At 41.8% G+C, this 17,931-nt stretch overlaps 2 protein-coding genes across 3 annotated transcripts in view; both read left to right on the top strand.

Annotated features, from left to right (window-relative positions):
- Positions 1 to 6,801, top strand: part of tulp4a (TUB like protein 4a) — a 28,587-nt gene extending 21,786 nt beyond the window's left edge. The window contains exons 10-14 of the mRNA XM_080047686.1: positions 723 to 867; positions 1,326 to 1,470; positions 1,734 to 1,827; positions 1,952 to 5,412; positions 5,568 to 6,801. Coding sequence (XP_079903812.1) covers positions 723 to 867; positions 1,326 to 1,470; positions 1,734 to 1,827; positions 1,952 to 5,412; positions 5,568 to 5,684 — 3,962 coding nt within the window. The 3' untranslated portion in view covers positions 5,685 to 6,801. The remainder of the gene's footprint in view (positions 1 to 722; positions 868 to 1,325; positions 1,471 to 1,733; positions 1,828 to 1,951; positions 5,413 to 5,567) is intronic.
- Positions 6,802 to 10,697: 3,896 nt separating this feature from the next.
- Positions 10,698 to 17,922, top strand: tmem181 (transmembrane protein 181). 2 transcript variants are annotated; one of them, XM_080048349.1, is made up of 17 exons: positions 10,698 to 10,799; positions 11,054 to 11,157; positions 12,177 to 12,244; positions 12,424 to 12,514; positions 12,665 to 12,783; positions 13,058 to 13,174; positions 13,345 to 13,425; positions 13,570 to 13,669; positions 13,878 to 14,008; positions 14,105 to 14,196; positions 14,296 to 14,353; positions 15,320 to 15,422; positions 15,515 to 15,566; positions 15,682 to 15,764; positions 15,874 to 15,963; positions 16,057 to 16,123; positions 16,243 to 17,922. In XM_080048349.1, the coding sequence occupies exons 1-17, from the start codon at positions 10,792 to 10,794 to the stop codon at positions 16,325 to 16,327; spliced, it is 1,449 nt and encodes a 482-aa protein (XP_079904475.1). In that variant the 5' UTR covers positions 10,698 to 10,791; the 3' UTR covers positions 16,328 to 17,922. The 2 variants fall into 2 exon arrangements, with proteins under 2 accessions (XP_079904475.1, XP_079904476.1); XM_080048350.1 differs by having other exon boundaries at positions 10,727 to 10,805.
- Positions 17,923 to 17,931: the final 9 nt, after the last annotated feature.

The raw sequence follows: 17,931 nt of genomic DNA, 5'->3' as shown, positions 1-17,931 counted from the left end.
CCCAAAGAAATAATAAAATCCACCCAGACACATTAGTCTGCTCCAGTCCGGCTATTTGAGTTTCTTGAACTGGCACTTGGAGAGTGAGTATGTTTTAGTCACATAGGGCAGACTGGGCCCATGTTAATTAAAAGCTGCTTAATGGGGGCTCTGATGGCCCCTGGGTTCCTCATAAATCAACCTGCACCCTCGCCACACAGTGATAAATGAAGCCAGCCATGAAATGGTTCCAGCCCATCCACACTTTAATGTCCATCAAAATAAATTAGCTTGACCCAATCTGGAGCACAGTTTCCATATGAATGATGAATAAGAGAGGAATTCAGACCACTAAAACAAAGGTTTGGTCTGAATGTATGTCTTAAGGAAATGATAAAACATTGCTGCTTCCATCGTTTTATAAAAATGATGAAGGTCCCTGCATTTCTAAAGAATGCTATTTTGTGGAGAATCAGTACAACCTTCTTTCCTCCCTGATTTAGTCCGCAAGGTTATATCCTTTTAATTAAGAAAGCAAGAATATTATCATTTTAGCTAGAATCTCATTACTATTATTGGCAATAAAACGGTAGAGTTTTGCGGCATCATTGTGAATGAACACATTACACAACATATACTTTATACTTTTGTAAAGTTTGTCTTAGGAACAACACATTCACAATCTATTGACTCAAGCTGGACTACATTTTTTCCATCCTCCATCTCTTATTGTCTCTCCTTAGATGAGATCTACGGCAACAGTCTGATCTCTGCCATGATTGACAGCTGTAACTGCTCTGACTCCAGTGACATTGAGCTGAGCGATGACTGGGTGGGCAAGAAATCTCCAAAGATATCCCGGGGCAGCAAATCTCCCAAATTGCCCAGGTAACCAGACCATCTGACTGTGTTCTGCAGCATGCTGTTTTTGAACCTAAAATTCCTGTTATTCTGCATTATTTTAGATGGTCCTGTGACATCTAACAACCAAAGAATGCATTCATGTATCTTAGAATGCTGTCACTCCAACCGCCAACAGCATGAAAACATAAGAATTGACCTTTGAATAAATGTGCATTAATCATTTTGATGAATACACTGCAATACCAGAATACTCCTGGAAGGAGTTTGATTGTACATTGTACCTTTAGGGATGAATATTGTAATTAGTGTGGCATCCCCTCAGTCATTGAAATGTTAACCTTCCTTCCTATATAATCCCTTTCACAAAAGTGTTGGATTCTAATAACATTTTCTACTCTTGAGTTTTCATTCACTGCATGTCTAAACTTTTTTTTAATTTGCTACCTTCTCTGTAGAGACTTAGTTTGTCCCTTTTCCAACAGGATCAACATAGATCCCAGAAAATCTCCCAAACTATCCCGTGCTACTCAAGAGATCTCCAGGTCACCACGGTTACCTATACGGAAACCCTCGATTGGATCACCTAGTTTAACCCGGAGGGAATTTCCATTAGATGACATCACTCAGGTAAAATGATTTGAGCTGAACCAATTATTTCACCCTGGACCAGTTTAATTAAATAATTAATTATTACATCATCAAACACTTGGCGGATCCTTGCACTTGTTGCTAAATATCTGTCACCTGTGGATGGTCAGGTCATTTGTCCAGGGGTGGTGGAAGTGTTTCATTTGATGATAACGTCACACATTTTACTTCTATAAATGTATTTATTCTGTAGTATCTTTTTTCATAGAAACAATATGATTCTCTTTATCCCTGTCTTGCAGCAAAATTATCTTGCTCAAGTCACATCAAATATTTGGGGAACAAAGTTCAAGATTGTGGGGCTGGCTGCATTCTTGCCAACCAACCTTGGTGCAGGTAACCAATCAACAACCTCAGCTTCAGCATTTTGCACTGAATAAATAAAAACAAGTCATTTTTACAAGTCCAATTTTGCCTTTTATTTTAATCTCTCATTCGTACCCTTTGCCTTTTCCCTCAGTCATTTATAAGACAAGCCTCCTCCATCTGCAGCCCAGACAGATGACCATCTACCTGCCAGAGGTGCGTAAGATCTCCATGGACTACATCAATCTGCCCGTTTTCAGCCCAAATGTCTTCAGTGAGGATGAAGACGACCTACCAGTGACAGGACCTGCTGGTGGTGCCGAAGACAACAACCCGCCCTGCACTGTCAACATCCCTATTGCGCCCATCCATAGTCCCGCCCAGGCCATGTCCCCCGCCCAAAGCATCGGCCTGGTCCAGTCACTCCTAGCCAATCAAAATGTTCAGCTGGATGTCCTAACCAATCCCACAGCGACCCCAACTGGGGCTGCTGCTGGTGGGTCAGACCAAAGCCAGGACACCATCCTGACAGCCCAGTACACAGTTCCCACCAGGTACTCCAGTCCTGGTCAGGTCATCTTTGGGGGACTAGATATGAGTCGCCTAATGGTGGGACCTCCACATTCTAATCATCCTTCACAACAACAACAACAACCAAGTCAACAACAACCAAGTCACCATCAACAACAACAACAGCAGCAGCAACATCAACAACAACTACAACACCACCAACAACAACTCCAGCAACAGCACCACCAACAGCAACTTCAGCAGCAGCAACTCCAGCAGCAACAGCAGCAACTCCAGCAGCAGCAGCAGATGCTCCAGCACCAACACTTACAACAGCAGCAGCAGCTTCAGCAGCAGCTGCAACACATCCAGCAGCAGCATCAGCAACATCAGATCCAGCAGCACATCCAGCAACAGCAACAACTACAACAGCACCACCAACAACAACAAATTCAGCAGCACCTCCAACAACAACAACAACAACAAATGCATCATCAACAGCAATCACAACAGCAGCAGCACCAGATGCAACAACACCACCACCATCAACTCCAGCAGCAGCTCCAAATTCAAATTCCTGTTTCCTCTATGTCATCAGGACAGCCTTTGGGTGCAGCTGTGCACCAGCTCCAGTCTGGGGCGCTGCAGATACAGATCCCTCATCCACCTACTGATTTAGTGGTGGAGAGAGCAATGGGGGGCGAACACGAGCACCTACTGAAGATCAAAACCACACGGACGACTCCACAGCTAGCTGAGGGGGATACTGTGGTGTTCAGTGCCCCTCTGGAGCTCAGCAAGATGAACCCCCCACCTCCTTATCCTGGGACAGTGGCTGCTGCTGTGGCTGCTGCAGCAGCAGCTGCTGCCTCAGCTTCAGCCTCCAGTACCGCTTCTGGAATAGGAGGGGGCACTAGTGGGACTCCTCCTCCCCCTGGTGACGTTTGTCTAAAGAAAGGAGAGTTTCCACTTTATCCTTCAGGTCAGCAACAAGCCCAATACCCCACACCACTGGGATATGAAAGGATAACGACATTTGACAGCAGTGGAAATGTGGAGGAAGTATGTCGTCCTCGAACGCGCCTTGTCTGCAATCAGAATGTCTATACACTCCAGGGACCTGGCAGCTCTGCCACTCTCAGGGTCACCTCCTCCTCATCATCCTCCTCAGCCGACAAGAAGATCCAGCTGCCCTACACCTCTGCCACTCTGAACAGACTTACTGCACCTCGATATTCCATACCCAGTGGAGACCCGCCCCCATACCCTGACACAGCCAATCAGAACAATACTGTTGGCAGGAACCCTGGACAGAGGCTTGACAGCAGTCTGATCCATGCCACTCTCAGGAGGAACAGCCGAGAGGCTGCTCTCAAAGTTTCACAGATGCTGGAACCACCCAGACCACTGCCTCCTAAGGCTAAAAATAGTAGTGCACTAGCAGCCTCATTCCAGCAGAGGGTGCCAACAGCCTTATACACTTGTAGTCAGTGTAGCAGTGGATCCAGTTTGGGAAGCATTGCTCCAGGGAGTGCTAATGGAATAGCTGGGGGAACTATTATCAGACAGGATTTCCCTCCAGGGAATGGGGCACCACACAGCACAGTTATCGTTCACTCAAACAGCACTACTACTCTGGCCTCTCAGTCCTCTTATAACCTGCTGAGCGCTCTAGATGCATCAGGGACTTCAACAGGAGGAGGAAGTAACAGAGACAGGGCTGATTATGTTAATTCAGCTTTTTCTGAGGATGAAACACTGAACCAGTCACTGAGGCATCTGGCGCTAGGAGGAAATGATGCTTCAGGGCTGCTTGTCAAACGACCTCCTCCCTATCAGTGGGACCCAGCTGCCACAGAGGAGGTGTGGGTTCCTCAGGAACGGACAGCAACGCTGAATCCCACTGGCCCCCACAAACCTCCCCCACTTATTCTTAGCCCAGCTCAGCACTTGGATGTGTCCAGGCTGCCTTTTGTCCTTTCTCCAAAGTCACCCACCAGCACAACTGCTGCATCATTTCAAGCTGCTGCAGCAGCTGCAGGCTACCAAATTTCTCTCCAGTATCCAGTTACAGTTCCCCCAGCAACTGCTTATCCTGGAGCCCAGCTCCAGCCCATCCCAGGGTCACCACGCCCATGCTCATCACCAAAGGAGATGGTGGCACCAGTGCCCTTCTCACAGCAGGATGCAACCCTTGTCTTACCCCCGGGTTACACTGCAAACCTAACAAACCTAGCCTGCTGCCCTCTCCCACCTTTGTATCCAGGAGGAAGTGCTTGTTCCGGGGTTCCCATTCCCTCTATTGCCCTCCATACTCCCTGGGGTACCTATAGCTCTTGCCCGCCTATGCCCAGTCCTGCAGTGCCACTACCACCAAAAGCCTCCCACATGGTTGTAGACAAAAATGTTCTCTCGCCTCCCCCTCCTCCTCCGCCACTGCCTCCTCCGCCACCCCCAGCAGAGCTGCAGAGCCATGGAGGATTACAAGAGGCCATGGCAGAGGCTGGGGAAGGTTATCAGGAGGTGCTCTCCTTGACTGAGAGCCCTGTTCCACAGAGGTCTGAGAAGTTCAGCAAAAAGAACCGCAAGCGGGCGGATGGGCGTGCTGAAGAGGCTAATGTTCCACCACCGGCTGAGGGGAGCAAGTCAAAAAAGGAGGGCAGAGCTTTGGGTGATTTCAATTCACTCATCTCCAGTCCGCGACTGGGAGGAAGGGATAAGAAGAAGCTGAAGGGACAGAAAGAGCAGCAGTTGAAGGCCAAGAAGCTGGGTAAGGGCACTGCCAATACTGAGTTCCAAGACAGTTCAGAAAGTGAGCCAGAGCTGTTCATCAGTGGTGATGAGCTGCTCAATCAGTGCCAGAGCGGTAAGAAGGGCTGGAAGAGTAAGAGGAACCTCAGGGCTGCCAGCGAACTGGACGAGATCAAGTGTCGAAAGGCCAATGAGAAGGAGGACCGAGGGCTGGGCAGCCAGGGCTTTGTGTATGTCATGGCCAACAAGCAGCCACTGTGGAATGAAGCCACACAGGTTTACCAGCTGGATTTTGGTGGGCGTGTCACACAGGAGTCTGCCAAGAACTTTCAAATTGAACTGGAGGGCAGACAGGTACGTGATCTCTAGTTCAAGACATATCACCCACAGCATGTATTATTGATTTCAAATACAGTCTGCAAAAATCATTGTAAATGGTCATTGTGTAAATTATAGTACCTTGTATTCCTACTGTCTATATTAACTTTATTGTTGGTTTTTCTACACAGGTGATGCAGTTTGGCAGGATTGATGGCAATGCCTACATCCTGGACTTTCAGTATCCATTCTCTGCTGTGCAGGCCTTTGCAGTGGCATTAGCCAATGTTACACAACGCCTCAAATGACATGTCCCCTCCTTTCTTATCCTGTGTTATATCTGGGAATTTAATGCAATCTGTTGAAGGGGCACAGTTGTTTCATTTGAGATTAATACACTTTAATTTTGGAGTGAAGACTAAAATCAGCCCTGGTCTTAGAGAGAAACAATCATGCTGCACTATACAATGCTGCCAGTAGAGTTGGTGCAATAAGCATATGCTGCATTGGCCAAGGATGCCCTCCGATTTGCTCCATTTGGCAGTCAGTGGCACCTTGCAATGCATGTAGGGCCAAAGAGCTGAGCTTTGGTAATCACCATGCAAATAAATGCTGCTTTAGCTAGAAGAAGCTTATAGACATGATAACCAATTGGTTAACTGAGAGAGGAATTGCCGAGGTGCAGTTTTCAAAAGAAGCAGCAGTAATACTTGAAACCGCACTCTGGAGATCAAAGTAGTTTTTTTCCCCCAGAGCGCACAGGTACTACTGGGCACTGAAATCCATTGCTGTACAAAACTTCAGTGAAACAGTTACCACTTAATCATACTGCTTTTGCTTTGAGGATTTTATCAAATGACTAAACATGGCGGAGGGTAGGAGGGTCTTTTAGTTTTTGCTCTCTGCCATTCCTTTTGTTACTATCTCAATTTATCTTGGCTGAAATTGAGGCTTAGATATATGCATCATTTAGGAGAACTACTAAGAGTTCACACACTTCACTGTTGAAAAAAACGTGGGATTGTCAAGGAGTAAATATAGCTAAGGTGAACTGCAGTCTATTCCACATGGTTTCCTGGGACATTGAAGGAAGAAGAAATGTTACTCTGCTACATGGATTAATTTATATGTACATTTTGTTGTTTATCTATTCAGATATGAATTTTAACATTATTGTCATTGTTAGTGATTTACAATCTTCATACCCTGTCATCCTGGTTTTCAACTTAATTACCGGCTTTATTTGGGAGACTGTTGGATGAATTTGACGTATTGCTGTGTAGTTCAAAGTAATTCAGGTGGGAGGGGTGTACCGAAAAGCTTTGACTGACATATCCTGTACTTAGCGAAATATCTACATATAGTGACATGGGCACAAAAGAAGTCGCCAAGGCCTGGATTAGAGATCTCTAACAAAAAGTGATTTGTCACCTGCTGTCACTTCTGTGAAGTGAATGTGTAGTGTCGGGGGAGGGAGGGGGGGGGGGGCTGTCCCTGCTCTTAAAGGCCACACTAAACATGTAAGCAAGGTACAGGAAATATTTTTGTATATTTCACCTATGCCATTTCATACTCTCTTCAGAAGTCATGTAAATACATATCAGTCATATGTAAATGTTGTAAAGAGGCCTGGGTTTACCCCCGTCTCTGCTGTGTTTTACGTGTTATTTCAGGTGTGGAGCGAAGCTGTAGTACTGTTCAACTCAACAGCTACAACCACAAAAGAAAAAAAAAGTTAACAGTTAAGCTGAAATCATTGTCACTGAATCTTTGAAGTCAGAACTCCAATGAAGGATGAAGCTAGTATAATCTGTTCATTTAGTAAACTGACACTGAAATCTGAAAAGCTGTTTTGTTTTTTTGTTTTTTCTTAAAAAGGCAGTCAAGCTTGTGTTCATGTTGAACTGAGGATGCAGGGCCAGCTGATAGGAGCATGGGAGTACATTATTAGGCACATTGCAAATATTTGCAATGGGTTTTATTTGTTCAAGATGATGGACAAAATGAGTGTAGAAAAAGGCTTTACTATGGAGGCTAAATAACATTAGGTAGGTGATTAAGGTTCTCCTTTATATTTGTGCCAAAAAATGCATTTGTTAAAATTGAAAGTTGAAAAAAAAAAGTGCTTAAACGAAGGAAGTGTAACTTAATTCTTGATTTAAAAAAAGAAAAGAAAGAAAGCTGTCACTCAGGACTGCTCTGTTTTGGTCTTCGAATTCATGAGATTATTACAACCTTTAGTGTGATCGTTCATATCACAATGAGATGCATGTCTGTCAGAGGGGGTTTGTAGGGAAAGGGATCGAAAAAGAAGAAAAAAAAGTCTTTACTGAATGTGAGAACATAAGCATGTCATAAAGAAAATATCCATCTTTTTGTGTTTAGTCGTGCAATATTTTCTTAGGGGGAAAAAAATCCTTTGTCATCACCTTTGACCACAGTTTAATACTTTTGGTTCAGCATCTCAGTTGCTGGTCTGTTCATTTAATTTATGAGATTATTTCCTAAATAAGATATAGTATCTATACATACTGTATATTGTGCAGTTTTCTGAGCTTTTTTTTTTTTTTTTTTTTGTGGATAAAAAAATTTGATACAAGTGTAGCTCAGATTGTGAGAATTGGGGTTTGGGTCTGGAACAGGCAAGTTTTTCCTGTGTTTTGTGAAGTTTGCATTGGATGGAAAAGATGTGAATGATGAGTAAGTGCCCAGTTTAGTGTAGTCAGTAGGCTAGTCATGTAGAGTGTAACTGTCAAGTCAAGGTGTGTCTGTATTCAACTGTGCAGTCTACCAATCCCATCAGTGTTAAAATCTATTATCTTTAAGTGTGTGTGTGTGTGTGGTCATGGCTTCTTACACACACACACACACACATCATTCACATAATTTCACAAGTGTAAACCACTGAGTTCATGTTAAGAATTGCCTATGGACTTAGGTTAAGGATTCACTTTAAACAGATTTCATGAGATGACCTGTTGTAGATATTGTAGGTTTTGACTTTTCTTTAGAAAAGATGTGTGCTTTGTATATGTAGATGTAGACTTAAATGACAAAAACACTTGAAAAGAATTTGAGTCTGATTTGGTGACTGAACGTTTATAGTGAATGGATAGTAAGGCATGCCATGTAAATTATTTTATAATTGTATATGTCACGCATCTTTTGAATAAAACGTCATTGTTTCAGAAAACAAAAAGGCTGTCTCGTCTCCTAAATAGAGTGTTCTAGTTTTTTTGAATTCAGAGGTGGCGTTGCTCCATTGTCTCAAGCAGCCATATTTTGACGTGTCATAGCAGGAAAAGCACAGATTGAATAAATACTTTCTACTGTGGCCTTGTTTAATGCATGAAGCAATGAGCATGAACAAATACCAGCACCCTGAAACTGTTATTACTTAGTGTCGCATAATTAGGAGAAACTCTAATGATTTTAAATGCTATATTAAGGTCATTGCTATGACATTCTGCATGTTTAACGTAAGCAGTGTTAGCTGATTAAACTATAAAAATACCTTTTAAGTGGCATCAATTAGGTTACCTAATGCCTTCAAATTCCAAATTATAACAATCCTTTTATACATTTTATTTCTTCTGTCATTTACTTATCAGTTACTTATTAATCACTTATCAATTAGCCTACTTAGGCATATTACTCATCAATACATAGGCCTACAATAATTTTTCTTTTGAGGGAGCCTAATAGGCTACTCAAGTGTGGATTATTCACTCTCTGAGCAGACTCTACTACCGTTTTATGTATTTGGAAAATACTCTTTATGCGTTTAAATGTTCAATGCGCAAAAGTAGCCCCTGATGGGATGTCGAAGCGGAAGCCATAAGTGGAAGTGGTAATGTCCACATTAGTGGCAGCTGTATGTCTCTCTCCGTGGTGCTGAACTCTGATCACGTGACCCTCCTCGCGTGTGTCGCCTGTGGACTTCCGCGCCCCCTCTTCGTTTTGTTTGGATTTTTTTTTTCTTTCTTTGAACCGACACAGACAAAACAGCCACGGTTGCACTTTCAATTAAACCACGATACAATACAGACACAGTATCATTGTGTTGTTCTCTGAAGGCTGCGGACTGTTATTCCCCGTCGCCATTTTCGGTCGCGAGACGGCTCGTTGTAATAATGGACAGCGACTATTCGTCTGGCTTGGAAAATCCTCTGTACAGCGAGCTGAAGCAGTTCTGTAGGAAGGTACAGGAGGCCTACACCGAGCTGAAGGAGGACCTGACGCCTTACCGGGATGACCGCTTTTACAGGTGGGCCTCCTGCTTATTTAGGCTACTCGATGGACACTCTTTTTTACCCCCGCTGCAGTAGCCATAGCGTACATATCATGGATAGTTTGGCAATGTATTTATATAATTATAATTCAACAATTTGCCCCTTAATGTATTGCAGTTATTGTATTATGGGCCTGTCATATTATGATAGCAGATGCAAAGGAGATGGTGCTCATCGCTGGGATATATGACATTACTCGATTATTGTAGGCCTATAGTGTGTGAAACGATGACTCCTAAAATGGAATTATCTAAGAAAATATTTTTGAAGATGGAGAAATAATGCAAACAATGCTGCTTTGCGTTTTATATACATATATTAATTCAAAATATTATCTGTGTGTAGGCTACTAAAATGTAGGCCTACAATGATGCAGGTGCAGGCCTCTTGGATCATATCAAAGGCAACAAGTGTCTCGTGGAAGGGAATTTAACTGTTGAAAAAACAATTCTACTTTACATCTAAACAACCTATGTCTGCTCGGAAAAAAAGGTCGCTTATATTTCTCGTTAGATTATTTATTTTTTAATCATTAAAAATTAAGGAAACGTTGTGGTCCGGATACGCATGCGCGGATCTTCTCACAGAGCTGTCGATAGACCTTTAATTCCCTTTACCACTATTTAAATTGAAACGCCAAATGTCTACTTACATCTAAAAATGTGTCTTTAAGATTGGAGTAAATAAAGGCCGTTTTGATAGGCCTATCTTAAAATAGGCCTAGATTTAGGTCTATTTGTTAAAGAAAATTAAAAATGTACTACGCTGTTAGTGTGTTGCACATGCGCCAATTAAGCTTGTTCTCACATAGAGTCGTTAGAAAATACAAACCTTCAAGACTTACCCCTTCGGCTGAACTAAACAAGCACGTTTATCTAAAAAAGTAGGATGGATGTTATTCCTACTTTTGTGTCCTTTTCACTCTCACTCTCCTCCTTTCACGTGCCCTCCCCATGGACATATAAAGAAAGGCCCTCCCTCCCGGCTGGCGTCACGTGACCGCGGTCAGTCCCACTTAATGACGTCATACTCCAGTTGACTAGAATAATGTTGATACACGGATGTGGATCTACTGCAAAATTTTAAGGTTTTTTCTCGGCGTCGAGACCGCAAACCGAAGGAAATGGAGCTGTAAGTGTAAGAGTTGATCCGCGGACACACCTGAGATATGAGACAGATGTTTAGACGTGTGATGACAAGCTTTTTCCCCGACATCTGTTACTGCTAGCTTAGCTATCCGCACCTGAAGCACACGATACGTGTAGCCTTATTAACCACTAAACAAACAGTATCCACGTCGGTCTGTTTCTCTCACTTTCTGCGTGTACATCAGATACATACATTGTGTCTGTTTGTTAGCTCTGATGAATGTCTCCTTGTGACAGGTTGGCCCCCATGCGGCTCTACACCCTATCCAAAAGACATTTTGTCTTGGTCTTTGTGTTGTTCTTGATCTGCTTTGGCCTGACCGTCTTCATCGGGATTGCAGGTGAGGCTGATATACATCTCTGAAACACAGACCCAAGCTAGGTGTTGGTCAGAAGTCGTTTTTATGCCGCCCATAGGTTTTGATATTGAGAGAGTGAAATAAAAGTTAAATGAAATGAAATTAAATGAAATGAGTCATTCTCCTCGAGTTTGTTTGTTTTTCTCTCTGACTGTCAAATCTGTTCTTGTTCCACGTGTCATTTTCATGTATCAATAAATTCTACTTATCTGCATCTTGATAACCTTGCTAACATGGAGCCATTTCCATATGTGTTTTGTAACAGTGTTAATTTGATTTGTTTAACTTTAAAGCTGCTGCACATGTTTTCTCTAGTGGGCATCCCTATGCAATGCCTCTGTAATTTAAGAGGGAGACCAATCTGGAGTTTGAGAATCAATACATTTGGTTCTCAAATGTATTGATTCAACAAGTCAAATCGCAAGGTCCAGTTTTAGAACGTCCAGGCCAGCTCTTTGCGAGCAGTTGCGTCTCGTTGCAAGGCGAATCTTTGGTCTGAACTGGGCTTTAAGTGAATAGCTATATTTTATACTTTATTTCTTAAAAAACTAAAAAAGCTGCCATAAAAAAGAGATTATCAAATTTGTTGAACTCAGTTACAGGGCTTTCACACCGGCATGAAGAAAGAAAAAAAAAAAAACATTTTTTCTGTTCCAGCTGAGAACCAACTTTTCAGGTTCATATCCAATTTATTTTAGGTGTGAACACACTGGCCGGTTCAAAAGTAGGTTCTGGAACCGAAACCAGCACAGAGCCTCTCCGTTGTGAAAGCCCTATCATTGTTGCATTTCCTAGAAAGCAGTTACTTACAGGCGCTGTCTGTAAGATTCAGTTTCGGTAGTAAGATCATGTCAAATGAAGTTCAAAAATCAGTCCACTTGTGTGCAGCAGATACTTTTTTAAGTAGACTAGGACATTATGACGTCAATGAGGGTTTTCTTTTTGGGGCATCGCTTTGTTCAAAAACAATGTACTCATTGTGTTTTCTTAATGTTCTGTAGGTCCCAGGATTATTTCTCAGCAGGAGCACAATGGTGATCAGTTACTTCAAAAAAACGTCTCAGTTAAGGTAACATTAAAGTGTGTGCATTGGTGTTATAGCCAGCATTGCTACATGATATGCATGTCAGGGATACTTGTATTATGATGTATAGAAAGATGCCTTCTTACTGGTATAACATGTTGTGTTTTCCAGTGATAAGCATCCCTCGTGATGAGCAAATTAATTATGATTTTATTGTTTTTCAGACTGGGCCCTTCAATCTAGTGTCCCCTCCCCTAACCACTTACAACCAGCAGCTATGGCTCACCTGTGCGATGGAAGCTGAACACAGCAGCAGTAAGACCACTAAATGAGCCACTGATAACTGTCCAACATGGAAGTTGAATGTTCCACACACTTGAAATGGCATTCTTTTTTTATTATTATTCTGTGAACACACTGCTTTGGTTAATAACTTTTTTTTTTTTTAACTGTTGTCTGTGTCAGTGGGAGATTTCCAGCAGCCTTTCGAGATCAATGTTGACCTAAAGGGAGTGATGCAGGATGCCAGCGTGATGCACATCAACAACGTGCACCAGAAATCCCGGACGCTACACTGCAGGGATGTAAGTGTGTCAATCAGCATCCGCCCGCCACCTTTTTTCTCTTTGGCAGTATGCCGGAATGGTCATTAATCATTTAGTCAGGCAGCAGCAAACCGGCACAGCAATGTTAGTTTATGAAATGGGCTACATGCAGTTAAGCAGTGAGTGCAGGATTGATTGTGAACATTACTTGAGACAGACATACGGACGGTGATGAACACAGAGCGGTTAGTTCATTACATTAGAATTGTTGGCTGACAGTGACGCAGGTTTTTTTTTCCGTCTCTCCTTACAGAAATGTGATGAGATCATCGTGCTCCATCTGGGCTACCTCAACTACACCCAGTACCAGGTGGTGGTCAGCTTTAAAGGCCTTGAAAATATCACGTACGAAATCAAGGTCAAGTTTGTGGTAAGTGACACACACGACTGCAGGGTTTGTTTTTCGCCAGCTCATAAAATGAATGTTACGATATTTGTCTTTTTAGTGCTGCTTTGGTTGTTATAAATTATTTGAACTTAACAGACTTCTTTTTTTGTTTCTGTCCCTTTTTTGTTCTTAAAAATAAAAATCATCCTCAGTGGAAAACATACAACCCCACCTTCTCGCAAGTGGAGATCTGGTTCCGGTTCGTCTTTGTGGTGTTGACCTTTATGGTGACGGTGAGAACACATGGGACTTAATTAGGTCTATATTTCAAATATGACGGTGAACAAAAAAAATAACAAGTTTATATCTTGACTAGACTTAAAAACTGTCTTTTACCAAATGCATGGGACTAACATTTATTTCTCTGCATGTCCCAGTGTATGTTTGCACACTCGCTGAGGAAGTTTTCTATGAGGGACTGGGGCATAGAACAGAAGTGGATGTCTGTCCTTCTCCCTTTGCTGCTACTCTACAATGGTGAGATTGAGTATTACCTCTCCTCGAGTCATATTTAACATCACATTTTCCCCAGAGTGTCACCCTTTTTTTTCCCCCATTACAGCTTCATCTTTTTCTGTTCACAGCCAAGGAGCTGTGGTTAACTTGTCGACTGCAAATGTTAAATGTGTCCTGCCCTAATTTAAAATGAGTTGCTTATTGTGTTTTGTTGCTCTTCTCTGTCCAGATCCGTTTTTCCCGCTGTCGTTCCTGGTGAACAGCTGGTTTCCGGGGACGTTAGACGCTTTCTTTCAGGCTCTGTTCCTGTGTTCCCTGCTGCTCTTCTGGCTCTGTGTTTACCATGGCATTAGGGTTCAGGTAGGTCCACTACCATACATACACTTTAACGGTTCCTTCTCTTGTTTACCAAATTGTGAATTTAATTTCCTGCGTTTTGTGTTTTTTATTCCACAGGGTGAGAGGAAATTTCTAACGTTTTACCTGCCTAAGCTGATCATCGTCGGTCTTCTGTGGCTATCAGCTGTGACGCTGGGCATATGGCAAACGTAAGTTTGGCCTTGCTAGCCACCGGCAGTCTGATTCAAGATGTGAATTACAACAGGGCCGAAAAGATCTAAACCCTCCTTTTTTTTCTGAATTTGCAGGGTTAATGAACTCCAAGATCCTACATATCAGTATAAAGTGGACATAGTCAACTTTCAGGTGAGACTGTTAAAGATAAGGAAAGGTAGAGGAGACGGCCGGGCACAAACGATGAGCTGTACACTCACTGACCACTTTATTAGGTACACCTGTTATATTGCTTGTAAAAACAAAAAGCTAATCAGCCAATCACATGGCAGCAACTCAATGCACGTAGACGTGGTCAAGACAACGTGCTGAAGTTCAAACCGAGCATCAGAATGGAGAAGAAAGGGGATTTAAGTGACTTTGAACATGGCATGGTTGATGGGGCAAGGCAGGATGGATACATACTTTCATGTTGTTTACGCCAAATTCTGACCCTACCATCTGAACTTCGCAACTGAAATCGAGACCAGGCAAGATTTGTCCAATCTTCTATTGTCCAATTTTGGTGATCCTGTGCGAATTGTAGCCTCAGTTTCCTTTTCTTAGCTGACAGGAGTGGCACCGAGTAGGGTCTTCTGCTGCTGTAGCCCATCTGCTTCAAGGTTGGATGTGTTGTGGGTTCAGAGATGTATTCTACATACCTTGGTTGTAACGAGTGGTTATTTGAGTCACTGTCACATCTGACATCAACAAGGCATTTTTGTCCACACAACTGCCACTCACTGGATATTTTTTCTTTTTCGGGCCATTCTCGGTAAACCTTACAGATGGTTGTGCTTGAAAATCCCAGTAGATCAGCGGTTTCTGAAATACTCAGACCAGCCCGTCTGGCACCATCAACCATGCTATGTTCAAAGTCACTTAAACCCCCTTTCTTACCCATTCTGTTGCTCAGTTTGAACTTCAACAAGTCGTCCTGTCCAGGTCTACATGCCTAAATGCATTGAGTTGCTTACATGTGATTGGCTGATAAGTTATGTGTTAACAAGAAATTGAACCGGTGTACCTAAAGAAGTGGCCAGTGAGTGTATATTGCATTTACTTTTACTTCGTTCGTCTTGATTTTCACAGCAAGTCATGTTTTTTTTTCTTCTCCAGGGCATGAAGATCTTCTTCCTGATCGTAGCTGGCCTCTACATCCTCTACCTGATCTTCCTGGTGGTCAGAGCTTGTTCTGAACTGAAGAACATGCCTTACTCAGGTATAAGAGCACCACACCACGCCTCTGTGTTGGGACTCAAGTCCATCCCTTTTACTATAAAACCATTCACGTTTATTTTTTTCGTTTGCTAGATCTCCGGCTCAAGTTTTTGACAGCGCTGACATTTGTGGTCCTTGTAATAAGGTGTGTGTTTTATTAGAAAATACAAAACCTAATGGGAGCTTCTTGATTTATTATTTTTCTGTTGGTTAAGTTATTCATTTGGTGTAATTCAATCGTGTTGTTCTTTCTCCTCCAGTATGGTCATTCTCTACCTGAGGTTCGGTGCCAAGGCTCTCCAAAACAATTTTGTCTCTGAACTGTCAACTCATTACCAAAACTATATCCTTTAAAAAAAAAAAAATGTCCTATTGCACTTCAATATGCTACGTGTTATTGTGCATGTTGATGTCTTAAACAGTGAGAAGTCATTCCTTAACTCCGGACATACCAGCCGAATTTCTATCATTTTACGGACTACTCAACTTTTACCTGTACACATTAGCGTTTGTGTACTCTCCCTCCAAAAATGCCCTTTATGGTAGGTAATGCAGTACAGTCTCAATAAAAGTAGATGATCAACTAATGTATCAATCTCACTGTTTTTTTTTTGTTTTGTTTTTTTATTTCCCAGATTCCCAGCTGAAGGATAATCCCGCCTTCTCAATGCTAAATGACTCCGATGATGAAGTGATATATGGGTAAGCTTTTGTTTTCTTACCGGCAATTGCATTTGTGAATTCTTACCCCTTTTCAGTTGGAGAGGGAGTGTGAACTTTACAAAAATCGACTATTTTTTTTTTCCCTTGTCATTGTGAAGAAGTGATTACGAAGACATGCCTTTACAAAACGGACGCGCTATCAAAGCAACCGCCAAGTACCAGGATGGGAGTGACAGCGACTGAAGGGGATCTGTGCCGGCAGTGGGCGTTTCTCTTTTATGTCCCTGGTGGAAACTCAAACTATCCTGTGTATGTGTAAATAAGGTCAACTTACATAAGTGACACGAAATGATGTACTGAACATGTACATAAATATATTTTTAAAAAGAAGAGAAGTTCCATTTCTTCTGAATGTACTGTACTTTTACTGAACGTTGAGGCATGAATCCTTACCTTCATTGTTTATGCTTTCAATTTCATTCACAACTAAAAAAAAAAATCAAACTTAAATGTTAAACGATACAATTTTTACCAACTTGTAACGTTTTTTCCTCATAACCAGCATTTCTTTACAACCCGGGAAAAGTGCTAATATGAAGTGGGATTTGTGTGAAATCGATGTTGTTTTTTGTTTGTTGAACCATTCTGTACAGCTGCACTGTGTTGTTTTTGCCATTCCTTTCCACTTTCTGACAGCATGAGTCTCATTGACAACAAAAGAAAACACTGATGTTAAGCGATACAACTATTACCAACTTGTAAAGTGTTTTCCTCATAATCAAAATTTCTAAAAAAAAACTGGGAAAAGTGCTAATATTAATTTAGCTTTGTGTGAAAGCAATGTTATTTTTAATGCTTTTTTTTTGTTGAACCACTCTGTACAGCTGCACTGTTTTTTTTTTTATACCATTCCTTTCTGCTCTCTGACAGACTGAGATGAATTAGAATGCAAATGTTCTGCTTAACTGAGGGACATTATACTGGTGTCAAAAAGTAAAGGAAGCTGACATTGCAGCAGCTGAAAATGCACCCTAGCAATGCATCTTGGTTTGCCGGCATTGACGTAATGAACGGGGAACTTATGTGCCATAGCAATTTTGGCTGTTGACAAATTCTTGTTCTTTTCAGACATGTTTATGAAAATACAGACAGCCTTAACTGAAATAGGTACCACCTCTCTTACCATTTCCTCCTTTGGAAAGAAGCTTTGTAATTGCACTCGTTTAATAATTGTATTTATGTTGCCGAAAAGTGATGAAGTTTCATACTGTATTGTCTGACTACCTGGATGAATGGATTTTGATGAATTGCGTGGATTTTACACAACTTTATGTAAAGGGACTACTGATATATCATGTTAAATTTTTCTTATGTCGGCACATACAGTAGTTGTACCATTGGCCAAATATATTTTGCCTTATCTAGAACATATTTATGTAATTATTGCTTTTCTTATATTGCCCTTAATGTGAGACTTGCAGCCCTCTTCTGTTTTATAAAACTGGAGCTTATGGACAAAATTCAGCCAAAACAAATGTGCTTCTGATCATTACAAATATTTTCGCGACATGTATTATCAAGATGGTGCCTTGTCTTCACATAACAGTTTACTCCTAAATGGGCTGCAGTCTCAAATTTGTAAATGCTTTGACATTGATGTACATTTTTGATTATTTGGAGCTGGAATGTAGCTTATTATCCTCCTGAAGGGGTTAAATTAGGTTTTTGTGGGTCCTGATATGTTGGAAGTTCTATCCATTTTTTTGTTGCTTTATGAGATAAAAGTTGTTCATGGTGAAACTCTGTCATCTTACTTGTAAATAAAGCAAAGTATGTAAGACTATACA

Source organism: Ammodytes marinus (assembly GCF_949987685.1).
Source record: "Ammodytes marinus genome assembly, chromosome: 19".
Lineage (NCBI taxonomy): Eukaryota > Metazoa > Chordata > Actinopteri > Uranoscopiformes > Ammodytidae > Ammodytes > Ammodytes marinus.
The sequence above is the reverse complement of the archived record's forward strand: the minus strand, read 5'-3'. Positions and strand labels throughout refer to the sequence as shown.

Excerpts from the sequence above, each read along its gene's own strand:
- tmem181 (XM_080048349.1), top strand. Across the intron at positions 13,670-13,877 it reads TTTGCTGCTACTCTACAATG|ATCCGTTTTTCCCGCTGTCG; the intron begins GTGAGATTGAGT and ends TTCTCTGTCCAG. Across the intron at positions 16,124-16,242 it reads GATGATGAAGTGATATATGG|AAGTGATTACGAAGACATGC; the intron begins GTAAGCTTTTGT and ends GTCATTGTGAAG.